The sequence below is a fragment of the Grus americana genome, chromosome 3 (genome assembly GCF_028858705.1).
Source record: "Grus americana isolate bGruAme1 chromosome 3, bGruAme1.mat, whole genome shotgun sequence".
NCBI classification, from domain to species: Eukaryota; Metazoa; Chordata; class Aves; order Gruiformes; family Gruidae; genus Grus; species Grus americana.
Genome location: NC_072854.1, coordinates 113167874 through 113184700, shown reverse-complemented (window position 1 = coordinate 113184700; position 16827 = coordinate 113167874). Strand labels below are relative to the sequence as shown.

Here is a 16827-nt window from a genome sequence, read left to right as displayed (position 1 = left end):
GTGGCAGACACATTGCAGAACTACACAGACTAAAACAACCTCTAAAAACTATGACTACCTGTCATGGTTTAACCCAGCAGACAGTTAAAACAACCACACAGCCATTCACTCACTCTCCCCAATGGGATAGGGGAGAGAATCAAAAAGAAAAAAAAGTCAAAACTCGTGGGTTGAGATAAAGACAGTTTAATAGGACAGAAAAGATTAATAATAATAGCAGCAGCACTATATTCAAGTGATGCACAGCACAATTGCTCACCACCTGAAGCTAATGCTCAGCTCGTTCCTGAGCCATCCCACCTCCCAGCCACACCCACACCCCCCATTATATACTGAGCATGATGTCATATGGTACGGAATATCCCTTGGGCCAGTTTGGGTCAGCTGTCCTGGCTGTGTCCCCTCCCAGCTTCTTAGGTGCCCTCAGCCTTCTCCTTGGCAGGGCAGTATGAGAAGCTGAAAAGTCCTCGACTGCTTGGCAACAACAAAAAACATCGCTGCGTTATCAACATTATTCTCATCCTAAACCCAAAACACAGCACTAACCAGCTGCTAGGAAGAAAATTAACTCTATCCCTGCCAAAACCAGAACACTACCAGAAGTTCCAATTCATACCCAAGCAAGGCTTACCAAACACAAACAATAATTCGAACTTCTCAAGAGAAGCGGCTCACTGAACACTTCTTCCAAACATGGTGTCTAAGCCAGGAGTCATTACAATGATTTAGCAAGTGGCAAACAGACATCACACTTCGTGTTCTTTGAGTATCATGGAAACAACATCTTAGAGGTAAACTAAATAAGTTGACTGCAAATTAGTAAAAGGCATCCTAATTTGAAGTATCTTTAGCAAAAAGAAAACCTAAAGAGGGTCCACAAACAATCTACAATGATGTAGCAAATCTTAACAGTAAGCTGGTATAATATGTAGTTCAACATACAAGATGACTTTGTCCCGGGATAGACAGATGGGACAGTATTTATAAACAAATCTGCTGCCTGGAGCTACACTCCTTCCAGGAAGTCCTGAAGTGTATCAAACAATACATGTGAACTTCAAAATAACTGAGAACTGAAGTGCTGCTTGCTAGCCTCCCTTCCAAAAAGATGGAGGTTAAGCCATGGCAACCTACGCCTGTCACTGCAGAGACTGACAGGACTGCTGTCAATCACTGAAAAGACTAAGGAAAAGACTGCAGGATCAGAACTGTAAATACTCCTGAGAACCACAGGAGGGAAGGCTAACACATTAAACATGAACTAGAGTTTTTAAAATGGCAGAAAACGGAACAAAAAAGTGGTTTTCCAAATAATTATAAAACTGGAGATCCAGAATTAAACTTCTGAACAATCCAGGGTCACTACTGTGGGAAATTACATGGAATAATGCAGGTATTCAAGGAGGCCTCAACATTTGTAACTACTTCATGGACGCAGTTCTAGCACATACTTGAGCTGGAAGATTCCAGGCTGTATTCACAAGGTGCATATCTCACTACTATGAAATCCAGAGAAACAAATTAAAGTAACTATAACCCAGATACTGAATTTAGAGCAATCAGAAGCACAAGCAAACAGTAGAAGAAAAACAGCTCACATTTTAACGGAGTTTGGTTTTTTGCAGACAAGCCAAAATTTTCCAGATGGATGGATGGCACAAAAGCAAATGTGAAAGCACTTGAGGAAAAAATGGCACACAGGGCCAAGAAACTGATTGGTTTGTTTCAAAAAATAAAAACAAGCAGAACATGTTATGGGTATGAACATATATATATTTTGAAGTTTCTCAATGCAACTGGAAAGAAAACACCTTGGGAGCACCTTTCAATGGCTTGTTCTGCTGAGGCAGTAAACCAACAGACCTACATTAGAGCCTTTCAAAAGTTTCTTCTGTGTACGTATCAAAGAGTTCCTTCAATGTACTGTAACAGAAGTTCCTAAATGAACTTCATAATGGCTCTTTGGCTCACCACCTTTCCTAGGAGAGAAAGAAGCATGCAGCAACAGCGCTTGTTCCTGTTATTATTGTATGACAAATATTCAAACATACACCTTCAAACCCCACCCTAATGACCCAGGCAGATATGCCCCAAAAGCAAGAGTGACCAAGACTATTGTCCTGACTGAAAAGTACTTGACTCTTCAAGACCTCACAAGGTATCTTAAGAGAGAGTAAAGAAAGGTGAAGAAAGTAGGATGAAAAAAAAGCAAGCAGGAATGAGACAAAGGCATTCATTGAAACAGAGACAATCCCAACCAAACATATTAACACAGACCAAGACAAAATACTGAAAAGAGGTGATAAATCTGAAAATCCCTAGATTTCAGCAAGAGTAGAGATTCCCAAGTCCCATCCCTTAAAGGATTAACTTCCAGCTTTGTTTTTTTAAACAATGGAAAATTTGAGATGACAACAGGGTGGCCACAGAAGCTATAGAGAGCAAAGGCACCTGAAAGACAGACAGGGAACCTTGCTCTATCACTGCTGGACAGAGAGGCAATTCCTGTATGAACCTACTCAATCTTCTGAGGCTACAAGAAAGACTACCTGCAGATAAAAATATGGATCACTAAGGAGGATTAGGCTGAGATACTAATGCAGGTGGGTTTTTTTGTTTTAAAATGCTGGATCATCAAAACGCTAGTTTTTACATGCAATACAGTCATTTATTTTGGGAGAACATCCAAGCTTAATTTCAGCCTTCTTTTTTCAAGCTACAAAATAAGGCTCCACTATTACAGCTTAGGAATTTTTAAGTTAGTGCTGCTTCACAGTAATTTTTAAAGCATTCACACATTGCTGAGATTAGACAAGTGATAACAAAATGAAGAGAGACTTAACTATTAATAAGCACAAGCGACAGCTCTGTAAGCTCAATTAGCTTTTTGGTAGCTTTGCTACCATATTTTAGGGCAGTAATTTCTTCTTTCCAAGGTACAAGGCTCCACGTACTCAATAAGGAATAGACATTGTCCTCTTAAAACTTCCTGTTAACATGAGAAACAAGAGTTAGGCTTACCTTATCAGCACACATTGCCACTTTAATATCTTGTTTTGTAATCTCATAATGTCTTATATTCCGCACATAATTCCCAACCAGTTTTAAGATGTCTGCAGAAATGTATTCTAATACTGCCACTATGTAAACAGACACTTGGTGGTCGATTTTGTAGCCTAGAACTTCCTGAAAGGAAAAAAAATAAGCGTTCCACTGTTACTCAGTTGATGAAATACACACCATACGTTACAACTAAAACCAGTAAGTTTAAGACCGTACTCATAAACATTCACCACATACCCACAGTCTATTTCAGTACTAGAAACAGTAGTCTGTAGGCCTAGAGAAGAAATGGTGTCATTGTAGATGTTGCCCTATTAACTGTGGAACTGACGACAGCCAACAACTGTCCCAAAAACCTCACTTAAACATTTATGGCTATTTCCAGAAGTTTCTTGAGCATTTTCTAAGGCATGTGAAATGAAACAAGAACAATCAAATTCATAGCAAATGAGTTCTTGGCTTTGTTTGTCCAACAGAGAATTAACAAATTAAGTGAAAAAGAAATACATGCAATTAACTAAACTGGAACACTTAAAATAAAACTATGTAACAAGATATTCTTATTCCTTTTTTGATTACATTTCAGGCAGAATACAGACATTACACAAAACAAAGCTGTCAACTTCTACTTGCATTCTAAAAGCAAGATTAAGATTACATCACTGCTTACCTTTAATAAAGGATGGATTTTTTCTACTGGGAGAGATAACGGATTTCTTCGTTTCCTCTTCTCAATAGCAGACTGGGCATCAGCTATTGCCCACTTATCAATAGGATGGGGAAAACTTTTTTGAACACGATCCTTAAAAAAACCAGCAGTAAAGGGTAAATGCACAGTCTGAACAAGCTTAGCAATATCACCACGTTATCAAATTGCTTTCCATTACGTCACAAAGGAATGTTTGCCAATGTTGGTATTTCAACTATAAAAGCTTGTACAACACACATAAGTTTTATCATTTTGGTACATGCTGCTCACTACATTCATAAGGCTGTATCAGAATATCATTATCAAAGAATAATCTAGTGCTCAAAATTTGAGAAATGCCAGAATTAAGTTGCCATTGCAGGCACAGTTTGCTCCCCTTGTGCACATGCCTGGTAATTCAGCATTTAAATACATGACTACATTTTATCCTAGCACTTTATTCCCTTTACAGAATGGTTCCTGAATGAGATACAAGTTTTCAGTTTCACCTTTACTGATCAGCACATGGTCCAGATTGTACACATGCAAACTGCTCTGATTGATGGCATGAACATAATAGGAAAAGAGAACGTCCAACAGCACCCATGTATTTTAAAAGAGTTTCATAGTCTACAGTCGGACAATATATGCCCCAGTTTGGAGTTGTTTACTCCTTCCAGAAGTCTGGATGCCTGAGGGCACCTACACTCTCCCATGCATTGAACAACTCTCCTGCTGGAACTCACGCATAGGTCTCCAGAGGTTCAAAAGCTTCTTCGTTTTTGGTAGCCCTGATGTTCAGGGATGTCAGAAATCTAATTTTTCAGATAACGTCACATTTTATTTTTTCAGACCACAGTTCCCACTTGACTGTTTCGGTTGCAAGTGCTCACTTACGTAAATATGACCCTCGTTTGAGCAACCATGAAATGAGGAAGATGAAATTAATGACCACTTACAAAGAGCTGGTACAGGACAAGGTACACAAACAAAAACTTTCTGATAAAAAACTAGGACAGAATACAATTCCATAAAGGTGGTACCCAACTTTCTGAAGTACAGGCTTTTCTTTTACTCCCCTCATCATAACACTTCTGCAAAAGGAAAGCAGAGGTTCTACCAAAAAAAAAAATCTCATTCACTATCTAATACCAATTCACTCCCCTAACATAGTCCAGCCTGCTGATTGAACACTGAAGGTGTCCTGGGGGGAAAATAAATGTGTATGACTATATAAGTAAAGATAGCATCATTATGCATAAACACAAAGGGGGTAAATTGAGGTTGCTTGATCATCTCCAATTCTTGCATTTCTCATCCTGACTTCACAGCCATAAGACTCATAATGCAATGCTGTATGTCAAGCTTTTTGTTAGCGCTGTTTAAAACACAGCATTAAACAATCTTCTCTTGAGCTGCCAGACCAGAACGATGTTGCAAAACAGGCCAGCCATTAAAGGGCACACTGGAACACCATTAGAGGTGTCAGTGTTCAAAAGAGAAGAGGAAGGATGAAAGTCATTAATCTTAAGCTCAAAGACAGCCACCTTTTTTAGGGGGCTTTGGTGGTTGGGTTTGGTTTTTTCCCCATTAGTCCACTTTCTTCAGAATGTGAGGAAGTTGCATCTTGTTTTGTTACCCAACCCAGCTCAGGCACAGCCCCCGAGTACTGGAAACCAACAGGCACACTACACACAGGGTCTGTAGCTTGGCACCAAAGCCTTCAAATCATTGTTAGGCACAAAGGGCGACCACGATATTCATGGGCTTAGAAGCTTAACTCCTATAGCTTAATTAATTTGTTTCTCAGATGAAGAAACTCTCAGATCAAGCCCTCTTCTTAAACATCAAGCTGCTTTTCTGAGTAACAGAGACTGTAGATCTTTGAAAAGGCAATTGTAAGAGAAGAGGTTTCTATCTAGAGGAAAGAAGTGTTCCTCAACTCATTCTGAGAAAGTGACTAAATTACTTTTGTTCAAATCTGGGAGTGGAGGGAGTATATCAGCCTAAATCACCATGGTGAGAAAGCAGCACAGAGCCTCAGACTAAGCAGCTGTAGTTTGCATGCAGTATCAGTGGGGGAAAAAGGTCTTTTGAAAGGAACCAGTCAGCTTTATGTACACAAGTTATACTCACCATCTATTATACAGTAATACAGTTCAGAGATAGTTTTACTGTGCATTGAACAACAAATTCAATGGGAAAATCAGCTATTAGGTAACTCAGCAGGCTTTACACAGAAGGTTCTGCTACATAAAGATACATAACAACTGTTCTCCTTTGTACATGTGAAATGATTAATATATTAACTTCTCATGCAACAGTTCAAATTATTACAGATTTGTAATAATTATTCTCTATACCTCTACATCCAGAAAACTTCTTGGTTGGGCTTGACACAACATATTTAACAACTGGAGAATTAACTCTTCCACATACTGTAACGCATCTTCAGTAGAGGAAAGTTTAGGATGGACTTGCACCTGAACCTACAGGAAATAGAAGAATTCAAGCTTTTGAGTTTTGCTCTTCCCCAAACCACATGCTTTACTTGCAAAAAAAGATGACAAAAGAATGAGCAAAACAGCTCAGAAAAATCTAACCCAAAATGTAGCTCTATTAAGGCATGCCAGATAAACATGTGAGAGACTCATCTACACCTGATAGAAATACAAATCTCAAATGTTAAATGTACTCAAATCACTGTAAGTGACCTTTAATACCAAGAAAGCAGCTAATTAATAACAGTGTTTAGCAGCGCAATTAGGAAAACCCTACATATATTTATCTTTCTCCCCTAGCTCTTAAACCACTGTTTGTACAAGACATTTTAGACATGGGGTTTTCTCCCTTTTACAACTCATTGTTCATCAATCTATAATAATGAAATACAGAACTTCTTTCACAGAGAGCACGCTATGGAACAGCAATGATTTCAGCAGGTTTTAGTCTTCAAATTATTTCATCTATTCTCAATTAGCTCTCACTAAAATAACATTAGTTTAGAAGTTTGCTTCCATACTGATTTTTTAAAAAGATGTCAGCCTCTAGAGTAAGAAAAAAAAAAACCACTTCAAAAAAGGCCACAGTGTTATCCTGGCATTAAGTGGGAGTTCCAGAGGTTTTGTAAGTTTGATCCCCATAAATTTATTAGTATGTCATAAGTATCTGTAAATTCTCACTGGTGTAAATCCACTGAGGCACAATCCTCATTGCTCCTCCCATTATTTTTCCAGACAGTCATTTAAGTTCTGAAACAAGCCTCCAGTATAGCTTCCCTTTGCACTTCTGTAGTTCACAGAAGAGCACAGTTTTAACCAGTTTAAATTTCAGGCACGCAAAGCTCAGTGTTTCACAGCTTAAACAGGCAGGCAGTTTAATCTCAATCCTACACCGATGGCAAATATTATGCCAGAGCAAGCTGACTGCTAACTCTTGCAACTCATCTTTCAAGCCCCAATTTCATCATTTTACCATTCCACTGCACACGACTCAAAATGCCTCCAGTTCTCTCAATCACCAACACAAGAGCTTAACCACCTTAGCCAAAACTCAACAATCTGTCCCATCCAAATATTAAGCCTGTGTCTATATTCAAATAATGGAGTCATAATTATTTAATTTCACACCTGAGTTTTCATTTCTGTTTGCAGTTATAGCAAGAATTAAGTGTTATGAAGTTCAAAACACACAACAGCCTCAAACAGCAATCCACTTGCCTGCTAAGGCACTCGTTAGTTTGAAAACTTCATGTCTGGGCATGGTCCTGGTGCTCATTTAACTGCTGTTGAGATTTAAATACACTAGATCACGCATTTAGTTTCTTGCACATTGCATACCCTTATGCAGCAGGTCTTAAAGAACATCTCCAGAAGTTACTGCTTTTTTAACTTAAAAGCACTCTGGCAAAAATAGAACAGGAGAACTTCTCTCCATTTGACTAACACAACTATTTTGATTATGCCAACAGTTTCATTTTTCCTAAGAACTTCACCGTGCACAGCTACAGAGTGTGTTTGTGGAGGTACCCGAGTAACAGCATGCCCAGCAGTCCCAAGCATTATTTACAATTCAAACACTGACAACTTGAAATACTGTACCAGCTTGGAAAATCTTAACACCAGAGATTACAGACTTGCAGAAGTATTCTCTTAAAGATCAGAGCTGATGTGAGCTGCCTGGAAGATGCTGTCTAATTTTTTTTAAAGAAGTGAACAAATTTGTATTACATTCTCCCTACAGTATACTCTAGCACTTTGAATTTTGAGAAGTGTTAAATTACCAAGTCAATCCAACAGTAAAAATACAGAACATGATAAACCAGAGTGATGAAGAGCAGCTCTATTTTCTCCTTTGCTTAGAAAACAGATTGTAGACTTAAATAGCCTCATCACAACTCTTTCAGTCTGTAACACAGAGTCTATAGGAGTAAGAACAAACAACCAAAAATACCACATTAGGCCATGACCTGAAACATTATCCATAGTCAGATGAAACAGAGTCAACAATGATAACCTTCTAGTTCAGGAGATAACGTTCCAAACGTTTTTTCTAAGCATTTATGTTTGGGGGGCAATTACATCATTCTTCTCAAAGGCCATCGTCTTCTGGCACTGTCAAGCTCTACCTTAGTAGAATATCTACCTTGGCAGAGGAAAACATCATGAGGTGTAGTTTATCTATATTAGGTAGGTAGTAAATGAGTTTCATTGCTACTTAAGTGAGATTTAGTATCATTTAGGGTTCAAAGTCATACAAGCGAAAGCAAGAAAACAACTAGACTAACAAGGAAAATTACAGGATAGTTGGTGTACAATTATTATAGAAACATGTAATTTTAGTATCTGCATTACTGTAGTACCTAAAGGCTCAGACCAAGAACGAAACAGTATTATTTGAGGGTATTCAAAGCAAGTCCCAAGAAGTCCATTATCTAAGACATGATGCAAGATTTAGTAAAAGACGACAAGAAATAAGAATATCTGTTAGCATACATCGTCACATGAGCAGTTTCAAAAAAGAAGATCACGTTACCAGGGGGTTTCCATCTTTCTCATAAAGTCAGCTCAGATTTTAAATTAAAAAAAAAAACAACCAAAAAACTGGGCCACCTTGCCTTATCACCCTTGAAAAGGAGTATGGCTTGAATCCCACCAAATCCTTCACAGTCCTATGTTAGGAATACACATGATAAAAACAGACTAACAACTTCTGAAGTTTAGTGATGTTTAGATAAGATTCTTATCTAAGCATTTCACCTCTCCCTTTAAATAATGACAGAACCGATCCCTTCCCTCCTACACGCACCCCAAAATGTCTATCTTATAATAAGGCAGCTTACTAAAAGAGCAGTTTAAGATCTTTTCGCAAAAGCTTCAATTCTTCAAAATATCCCAACAAATTCTAATGGGCAAATACAATCTACATCAGCTACAAATCCCTGCCTCCATGGCTGCATTTTCACTCATCTAATCACTTTTTTTTTGAATGTTCAATCTTCTCAATATTTTTTAACTCTAAAAGGGAAACAACCAGGATTCTCTTAATTTGAAGATAAGCAGAACCAGCATTTCTTGAACATCTTTTCATGCTCTGTTTAAGAACACAAACAGAGACAAGCAGTATCTGCTTAAGAAAATTCATAGCACTTCAGGAAAATCCTATGATATGACCCGTGAGCTTTTCCCCCCCCTTCCCTTAAGATCAACAACTTCTATCAGGAATGGCAACAGCTTAAAAATTAGGCAACCTTAAATCTAAACTGCCAGAAAAAGTCAATGAAACCAACTAAAAAACCTGCTTAATGAATAATACAAAGATAAATATATCTGATCTTACTTTATAACCCTTAGGAACTTATTTTATATAAAGCTTTCTTAAACCATTCCTTTCAAACTCTACATAATAAATTAGAATATAAATACTCCCACAAGCATCATAGGAAGCAGTAGGGACCTAGACCAAACCCAGAAACAAGTTTCAAAGAACTGCAGATCAAACAGCTTCAGCTTACACAGAGGCTTGGTCTCTGACTGGTTCAATACGACAACTCCTAGGCTGATCATGAGATGACTCAAACCCAAGTCTAAACTGACACTCAGCAGCCCATTCTGCACTAGAAAGAAGTGTTCAATAACAGGTGAGAAAGGAAAACCCACACAGCAAATTTAGCAATCTGATTGATACCAAACCACACTTCCTTAGCAACAGTTTGCAGTTACCTCTTCCTCACGTGGCCATGAGGAAAAGCCTAATTTACATCAATTGTAAAGCTGGAAAATTTCAACTTATAATGAAAAAACTTCTCCAAAGGCTCCTTAAAGCAACTTTACGTGTTAGACACCAGTGTAATGCTCCCAAATCACCATTAACAACCAATGCAATCAGGCTTGCAAGTTCTCCGTTGTTCTGCTAAATACAGAACACACCAGAAAAAACCTATGTGTGAAAGGCTACAGAGAGAACAATACCAAACTAAGCCCCATCAGGAGCAGCAGAAGCTCTGGCAGCTTCAGAAAAGTGCAATACAGAAGGAAATAATTGTAAAGCTACATAATAACAAACTGAAATAAAACCGAAGCATCTACTGTTGTTAGAGATAATTTTTTCATATCTGGGCAAGACTACTCATCTACTGGGATTCTGGCAAGAAGTCACAGTATGAATCAAAAAAACCAACGCCTGCTAAAGACCAACTGCATTTCACTGCTGAGTACAGGTACTGCCGTGCTGTCAGTTGTCTCTGGTGGCAGCTGAAGTGCTTGTAAGAAAGTGTCTAAAGGAAAAAATCCATCGTATTTACCACAGCATTTTGATAATAAAATGGAAGAAGCTGTAATGAGATGACAGGCCAGGTTGTTTTCCAAATCAGAGAGGGTGAAACTTTACCGATTATAAGCATTTTTCTAAACCTTCACAGACACAGTTTATTCAACTGATTATTAGTAGAAATGACTTGGCTACAGTGAAGGTTCTTCGGGGGGCAGGGGGAGAATTTTTTCACTTCAGTAACATTAGTGAATACTTTCAAAGCTATAACCCTTATTTTTACTCAACATATCTTTTGTTAATCTTCCCTATATGACTATAAAACTACTGACAAGCAACTGCTTATCACTAAAACACTCCAGGATGAAATATTTTATGTACAGCTTGCATGGATGAGTGTTCTCATAGTGCAAGCACTCCATAAAAAGGTCTTTTTTCTTCTATTCTTGTACATCTCTGCTGATATTTGGCAATCCTGCCCATGTTTTATCATCTTGGTCAATTAAAAATCCAGTAAATTATACAAAAGCATCTTGGATCCATACTTCAGCAAAAATTCACTGAGGCCACAAGACGCAGATTTTTGCTAAAGTTTCTCTTGATGTATCAAGGCAGTAGTATTACACTGCACCAGTGAGCATGTGAAAAAACTCACAGTAAAGACTTCGGCCACAGGAGGATCTTAAGTTTATCCTCCATAGCCATGAGAAGAACAGAGAACGCAGAGCGATCAGAAATGAAGGATGTGCAGTGCATCTGCAGTGAAGCAGTGCTAAGGATAAGAAGTGCCATTCTGAGTAGCAAGTGGCAACTGGACTGTCATCAACTTGAAAAACTAGGTAATTAAAAGTCAGGTAGAAGTAGCTTTGTCAGCCACAGCTTCCCAAGTACTCTGTAGTCACTGAAGCAGCTTTTCTTGTCTCTTTTGCTCCATGTAAAGGTACAGAAGACTTACTATACAATACCTGGAGTACCTGGAAGCATGCTGTCTGGAACAGTTTCCTTAACAGAGAAAGCAAATCCCCCTCAGCTGTCAAGCCACATCAGTCCAATCATTTTGACCACAACAAATTCCAACAGTACTCCTTGTTAACTCTGCAACTGATTCAGAACAACTTGAGCTGCACAAACAGCGGAATGTCTATATGGTAACAAAGTTCTTTTGTTTCTCTCTATCATTGAATTGCTTAAGGTATCAATCAGTAAGGATGACATGCTTTCTACTGTAAAAACCTACATATTAGGGAAGGCGCAAGGCATAGGCACGCAGAGAAATTCTGACTGTGTAAACAAGAGTTATGCAAGCAAGATGAAGTCACAAGGAAAGATGTTTAGGAAAAAACTATCCAAAAAGTTATGACCAGAATAAAGTGTATGATTTTACTAGCAAAGGAACACCAATGTTGAAGAGGCATCACTTTGCAGGCATCGCTTCTGAGTCCATTTTCCAAGGTGTATTAAAAGCCATGTATCTCCATCTCCAGCCACCCAAGAGCTCTGGTGTTTCATGTGTCTTGAATCCTCTGTCTTCAGCCCCAACATCTCACCTTCTGTCCGTCTCTGCAACTACAATTTCAGACACCAGCTGTTATTTTTACTTCCTTTTCTTGTACCTCATCATCACGATTACTGTCTTTCATCAGCAACCAAAGAACTCTGCAACACTCCACTTATGCTGCTTCAAAACAACAGTGACCAGCCAGAGAAGCATCTCAGTACACATCATTTTCTTCCTAATTGCGTGCACTGGAGTCTATCTTGACAGCATCTGAAGGAGAATCGGAAGAAAATGGATTACATTATGATCTGAATGGTACAAGAGCTGGTCTTTTACAAATGCAGCTGTTCAATCAAATACAGTTCTATTGTTCAGGTTCATGTCTAATGAAATACAAGGCATGTTCTCCTAAGAATTTGTTGATGTAGGAAGAGATGTATTCTTACTACATATTCTTGGTTTTGTTGCTTGATAAAAAACAGAATCAAATTAACTCACTGGGAAAAAGAAAGCTACTTGCAATGATTCAACAATACCTATTTTTTAAGAAAGCGGTTCCAAGGCTGTAGTTTGAGCTCTGCATTACAAGCCAACTCACAGTTACAAAAGGGCAATGGCATTTTAATGATTCAGTCCACGTGTGGCAGCTTTCTCCAATAGCTGCAAACATTCCATTCTGGTATATACACTTTAACAATGTTAAATTAAATGCCGCTCTTCTCATCGGAGATATTAGTTCAACATGGGTCTTCCCAAACTATTAAGTTTTTATTTCCAGCTATGCAGGAAATCATCACGATCTTGTCTGTGTATCTACCTGGTTTCAAGGTGGGGTTCAGAAAGTAGCTTGCTGTCACTACCTAAGAACAAGTGTCAGCATCTAGTCAGCTTTCCTTTATTTCTGGAGGAAATAAGGTTCTCCTCTCATAACTACAGGATGTATCTTAACTTCAGATAATCTGGCTCCTACTGAGATAGCATGCTCTGGCAATTCAGCAGACAAAGCCACAAGGCACTAGTTTCCCTCCAGGACAGTTCTGCCCTTTGACCTCACTGGCACATGCTGCCACATTCTCTATTTTACTAGTCCCACATGCTGGCCTCCAGGTACAGCTCAGGTCTTTGGCTAGCAGAGCAAGGGGTCAGTGTCTCAAAACCACTCGCTGCAAAGCTGCAGTATCACACCTGTCTTGTGAACAATGACAGATGATCGTCAAAGCAAGTACGCTGCGATGTTCATGGTTTTACCTCCCCCCTATGACAGGTTCATTACTTTATTGGGCCTTTATCAGGGCTAAACACCCTAGCCAACACTACCTGTACCTATAAAAGTTAGTAAAATACCCACTTTGGTTTCTCCATTAACGAAGAAGCCATTAAGATAATTATTTAGTATTTTCAGCTGTCATTTACTTTTCCTGTAACTCAAATATTCGGCTGTTCAGTAGAGCAGGTGACAATACAGACAGATTCATCATTTCTACCTTTACAGGGACAGCAATAGTAAGCAGCAGAAGACTGTGCTTCTGGGGCACAGAGGGTAATAACCTGAGAGAAGGTAAGAAGCAGGTGGTGATCTCATGAAGAACTGAGGTTAAAAAGAGTTAACACCTGCAGACAGTTGCAAGTTTGAGTGTGAAGCCTTCAGAACCAACTCCACCTCACTCCTGCCACCCCTCTACCCATAGTAAGAAATAGAGCATAGCACAACAAAACCAAGACAACTATACCTTGCAGGGCCAGTTTGTCATCCTTGGTAGCTTGTCATCATTGGCCTTCTCTGTTGACTTCAGACTCCAGAATTCCTTTTTGCCCCAAAGAATTTATCCAACTCCTTCAGCAAGCATCTTTAACGCAGGGTGACTCCATGAATGGTTTGTCCATTGGGAAGAAATCTTGCGCTTCAGATGTAGCAAGTAATTCCAAAGTCTTAGCTCATACTTGCCTTGAATCCTCACTTTAAATCCTCCAGTAGTTAGCACTGAGCCTCATTCCAAATTTGACAAGCCTCTGCTACACCATGGAATAAACCATCCTCCAAAGGAATGAGCTCTTGCTGGTTGAGACCTTGGGCAACTCCAGGTTCCAAGCAGGCTTCAGCTGGACAACTGTCCAAGCGCTTACAAGCACTTTAACAATGTTAAACATTGTAACAAGAAGCAGCTAGTTGTATGGTCAGTGCAGAAGTATAGTTTCAAAGAAGTGATTACCAGTCAGGGATAAGACATTAACAGTACATGCTATGGATGAGACAAGCAAGAAGACTTCCAAGAAGTGGATGAAACTGCACAGTGTGGGACACCTCAAAGAGCACGCCCAGAAAAGCAAGGCAATACATTGAAATTAGGAAGAAATACTGAACCAGTACAACTGCAACACTTTAGACTTCCAGTCCATACTGGAGGATGCAATAGTTGAACTAGCCCTAGGACCAAGCCTTTTACACAAAAGTTGTAGTTAATGACTGTAACTAGACAAACTCATAAAGTGTTACTCTGCACGACTAAAAAGCATCAAGTTCTGCAATCTGAAGCCAGTTCAAGCAATGGTGTCAGAAACCTCTTGTTTCTTAAGCCTTCTACTTTCTGGGCTCTGGCTGCAGAAGTGGAAGAGGAGCCCTCACCATTTTTCTCTCTTCCAAATAAATTCTTTCCACACCACAGGCACAAACTTCACCATCCCGAGGGAGTAAGACTTGCTAGTTTGTCCTAATGAAGCCTTCTCAGCAAAACGGCATTTAAACTAAGAGAAGCTTAACTAAAAGTCATTAAGCCCAAACACTAATTAACCAAAATTCTCTCAGCAGTTCCTCATAACGATCCCACACACACACAGCCGTGTCACTTCTGGGCACTAAGGGAGCCTACCAGAAACCCGCAGCAGCACTACTTGCTTCCTTCTTGGCGAAAGGGGGCCAGGACCCGCCTGTTCATTAACCAGTTTTTATCTACACGGCTCCGTCTGTCAGAGCATCGCCCCAGCGCGGCTCCCGGGCCCTGCACGGGGACGCCGGGGCCCTCCCTCGGCGGCATCCGCCGAGGCAGTCGGCCGCCTGGCAGGGTGGCAACGACCGACCCCCGCCGAGCCCTTTAAAGCCGCTTCCGGAGCGCCAGGAGCGCCGGCCGGCCCCGCTGCCCCAGCTCGGCCGAGGCGCCGCGCCGGCCGCGGCCCACTCCGCGCCGAGGCCGGGCCGCCGCGCAGGGCCTCGGGCCGAGCCCCGCTCCTACGGCCCTGCCCGCCAGGGCGGGGGACCTCGCTCCCCCTCACCTTCTTGAGGGCGGGCACCAGCAGCCCCCGCCACTTGGGCGCGTTCTCCTCGCTGAAGAACTCGTAGAGCAGCGGCTGCGCCTGCATGGTGCCGCCGGGCCCGGCCCGCTCGGGGAGGCGGGCGGGGCGGGCCGGCCAGGCCGGGCCAGGCCGGGCCGGGTGCCGCGAGGAGGCAGCCGCGGGAGCGCTGGGCGCCCCTCAGCAGGAGGCCCGGCGACCCCCCGCCGCCGCCGCCGGCGGCAGGCCCGCAGCGGCGGGGGGAGGCGGCGGCTGTCGCATTCCCCGCCCCCGGCTCTCGGTGGTCGCCCCGGCGGGCGGCGGTAGGCGGCGGGAGGGGGCGGCGGGAGCGGGGTCACGCGGCGCGCGGGCCGCGAGGGGCGGGGTCGGGCGCCCGGAGCGCGAGCGCCGCCGCCTCCCCGCTCTCCAGGCTCCCTGTCCTCGCCCGCACGGTTGGCGGCCGCGGCGCATGCGCGGTGCAGCGGAGCCCCGCGCCGGCCGCGCCTGCGCCCCGGCGACGCGTGGTCGGGACCTTCCTCCCCCTCCGCCTCTCTCCGACGGAAGTGACCTCACGGGGCGGCCACGGTTCCCGCGCGCCCCCTGCAGTCGGAGGCGCCGCGCCGTTCCGCGGGGTCGGTGGGATCTCTCGGCGCTTTCTGGGGGGGCCGGGCCGGGCCGCGCGGAGGGGCCAGCACCAGTGCAGTGAGGCCTGCCCCCAGTCAGGGCACCGCCGTCCTGCCCTACCGCGGCTGCCCCCCGCCACTGCGGCGGTGCGGAAACGGCCGCGGCCCGCCACGCCCTCCGTGCAGCCCCAGCTCTGCCTGCCCGAGCGACCCTGTGAGAGCGGGGCACGGCTGGGCCCCTTTAGGGCCTGGGGAGGGGACAGGGCGCTGGGGAGCCATTGGGACCCCTCAGCCACACAGGCAGGCTACGGGCCGTGCCCACCAAGGGAGGGTCTGGCAGCGGAGGAGTGGAGTGGTGGCCTCACACAGCCCGGCAGAGCTCTAGGGAAGAGAGAGGGCTTTGGATCCATGTCAAACCCCAACGGAGCCGTGCTGGGGAAGGCATGGCCCCTCTCCCAGCCAGTGCCTCTGCGGGCATGCTGATAATAGTGCCTCCAAGGCTTTGATCCCTGTAGACCACGGCTGATCTTGCTGCCGGCTTCGCACCAGCCAGGGTGACCTGGAGCACAAGGAGGTGGCGTCTGCCTCTGACAACTGTCTGCTCAGAGCTGGAGGCGGTGGGGTGGCATTACTCTTCCCTGAGAGCTCTGTCGCTCCCCGTTTGAAAGACATTGTCATCTCACTGGGGACCATGATCAGAGATATATAAACACCCCATCCAGGCAGCACAAGAACAACACCCTCAAGGGTGAAAAGTAAGTTTGGTTCTTGGAAAAAAGGCCAGAAAAAGCAAAGCCAGAATGCAAATAAAGCCCAGTGGTTTAAACAGGACAAAGTCTGTGGTGGTCTGCAGGGCCTGGCAGGGTGGAGGGAAGAGGATGATGCTGGAGATGAAAAGCAAATCTTTGTGCTCTGCTTTGCGA

General features: G+C 42.8%; 1 protein-coding gene across 5 annotated transcripts in view; it reads right to left on the bottom strand.

Moving 5' to 3' along the window:
* SOS1 (SOS Ras/Rac guanine nucleotide exchange factor 1) overlaps positions 1-15805 on the bottom strand; it is a 52470-nt gene extending 36665 nt beyond the window's left edge. Inside the window, exons 1-5 of one of the 5 annotated variants that reach the window (XM_054819529.1) lie at positions 13748-15173; positions 12133-12287; positions 6115-6240; positions 3734-3865; positions 3022-3186 (exon numbers count right to left, since the gene is read on the bottom strand). In XM_054819529.1, coding sequence (XP_054675504.1) covers positions 3022-3186; positions 3734-3865; positions 6115-6240; positions 12133-12159 — 450 coding nt within the window. In that variant the 5' untranslated portion in view covers positions 12160-12287; positions 13748-15173. The other 4 variants (XM_054819532.1, XM_054819528.1, XM_054819530.1 and 1 more) reach the window with 4 other exon arrangements.
* Positions 15806-16827: the final 1022 nt, after the last annotated feature.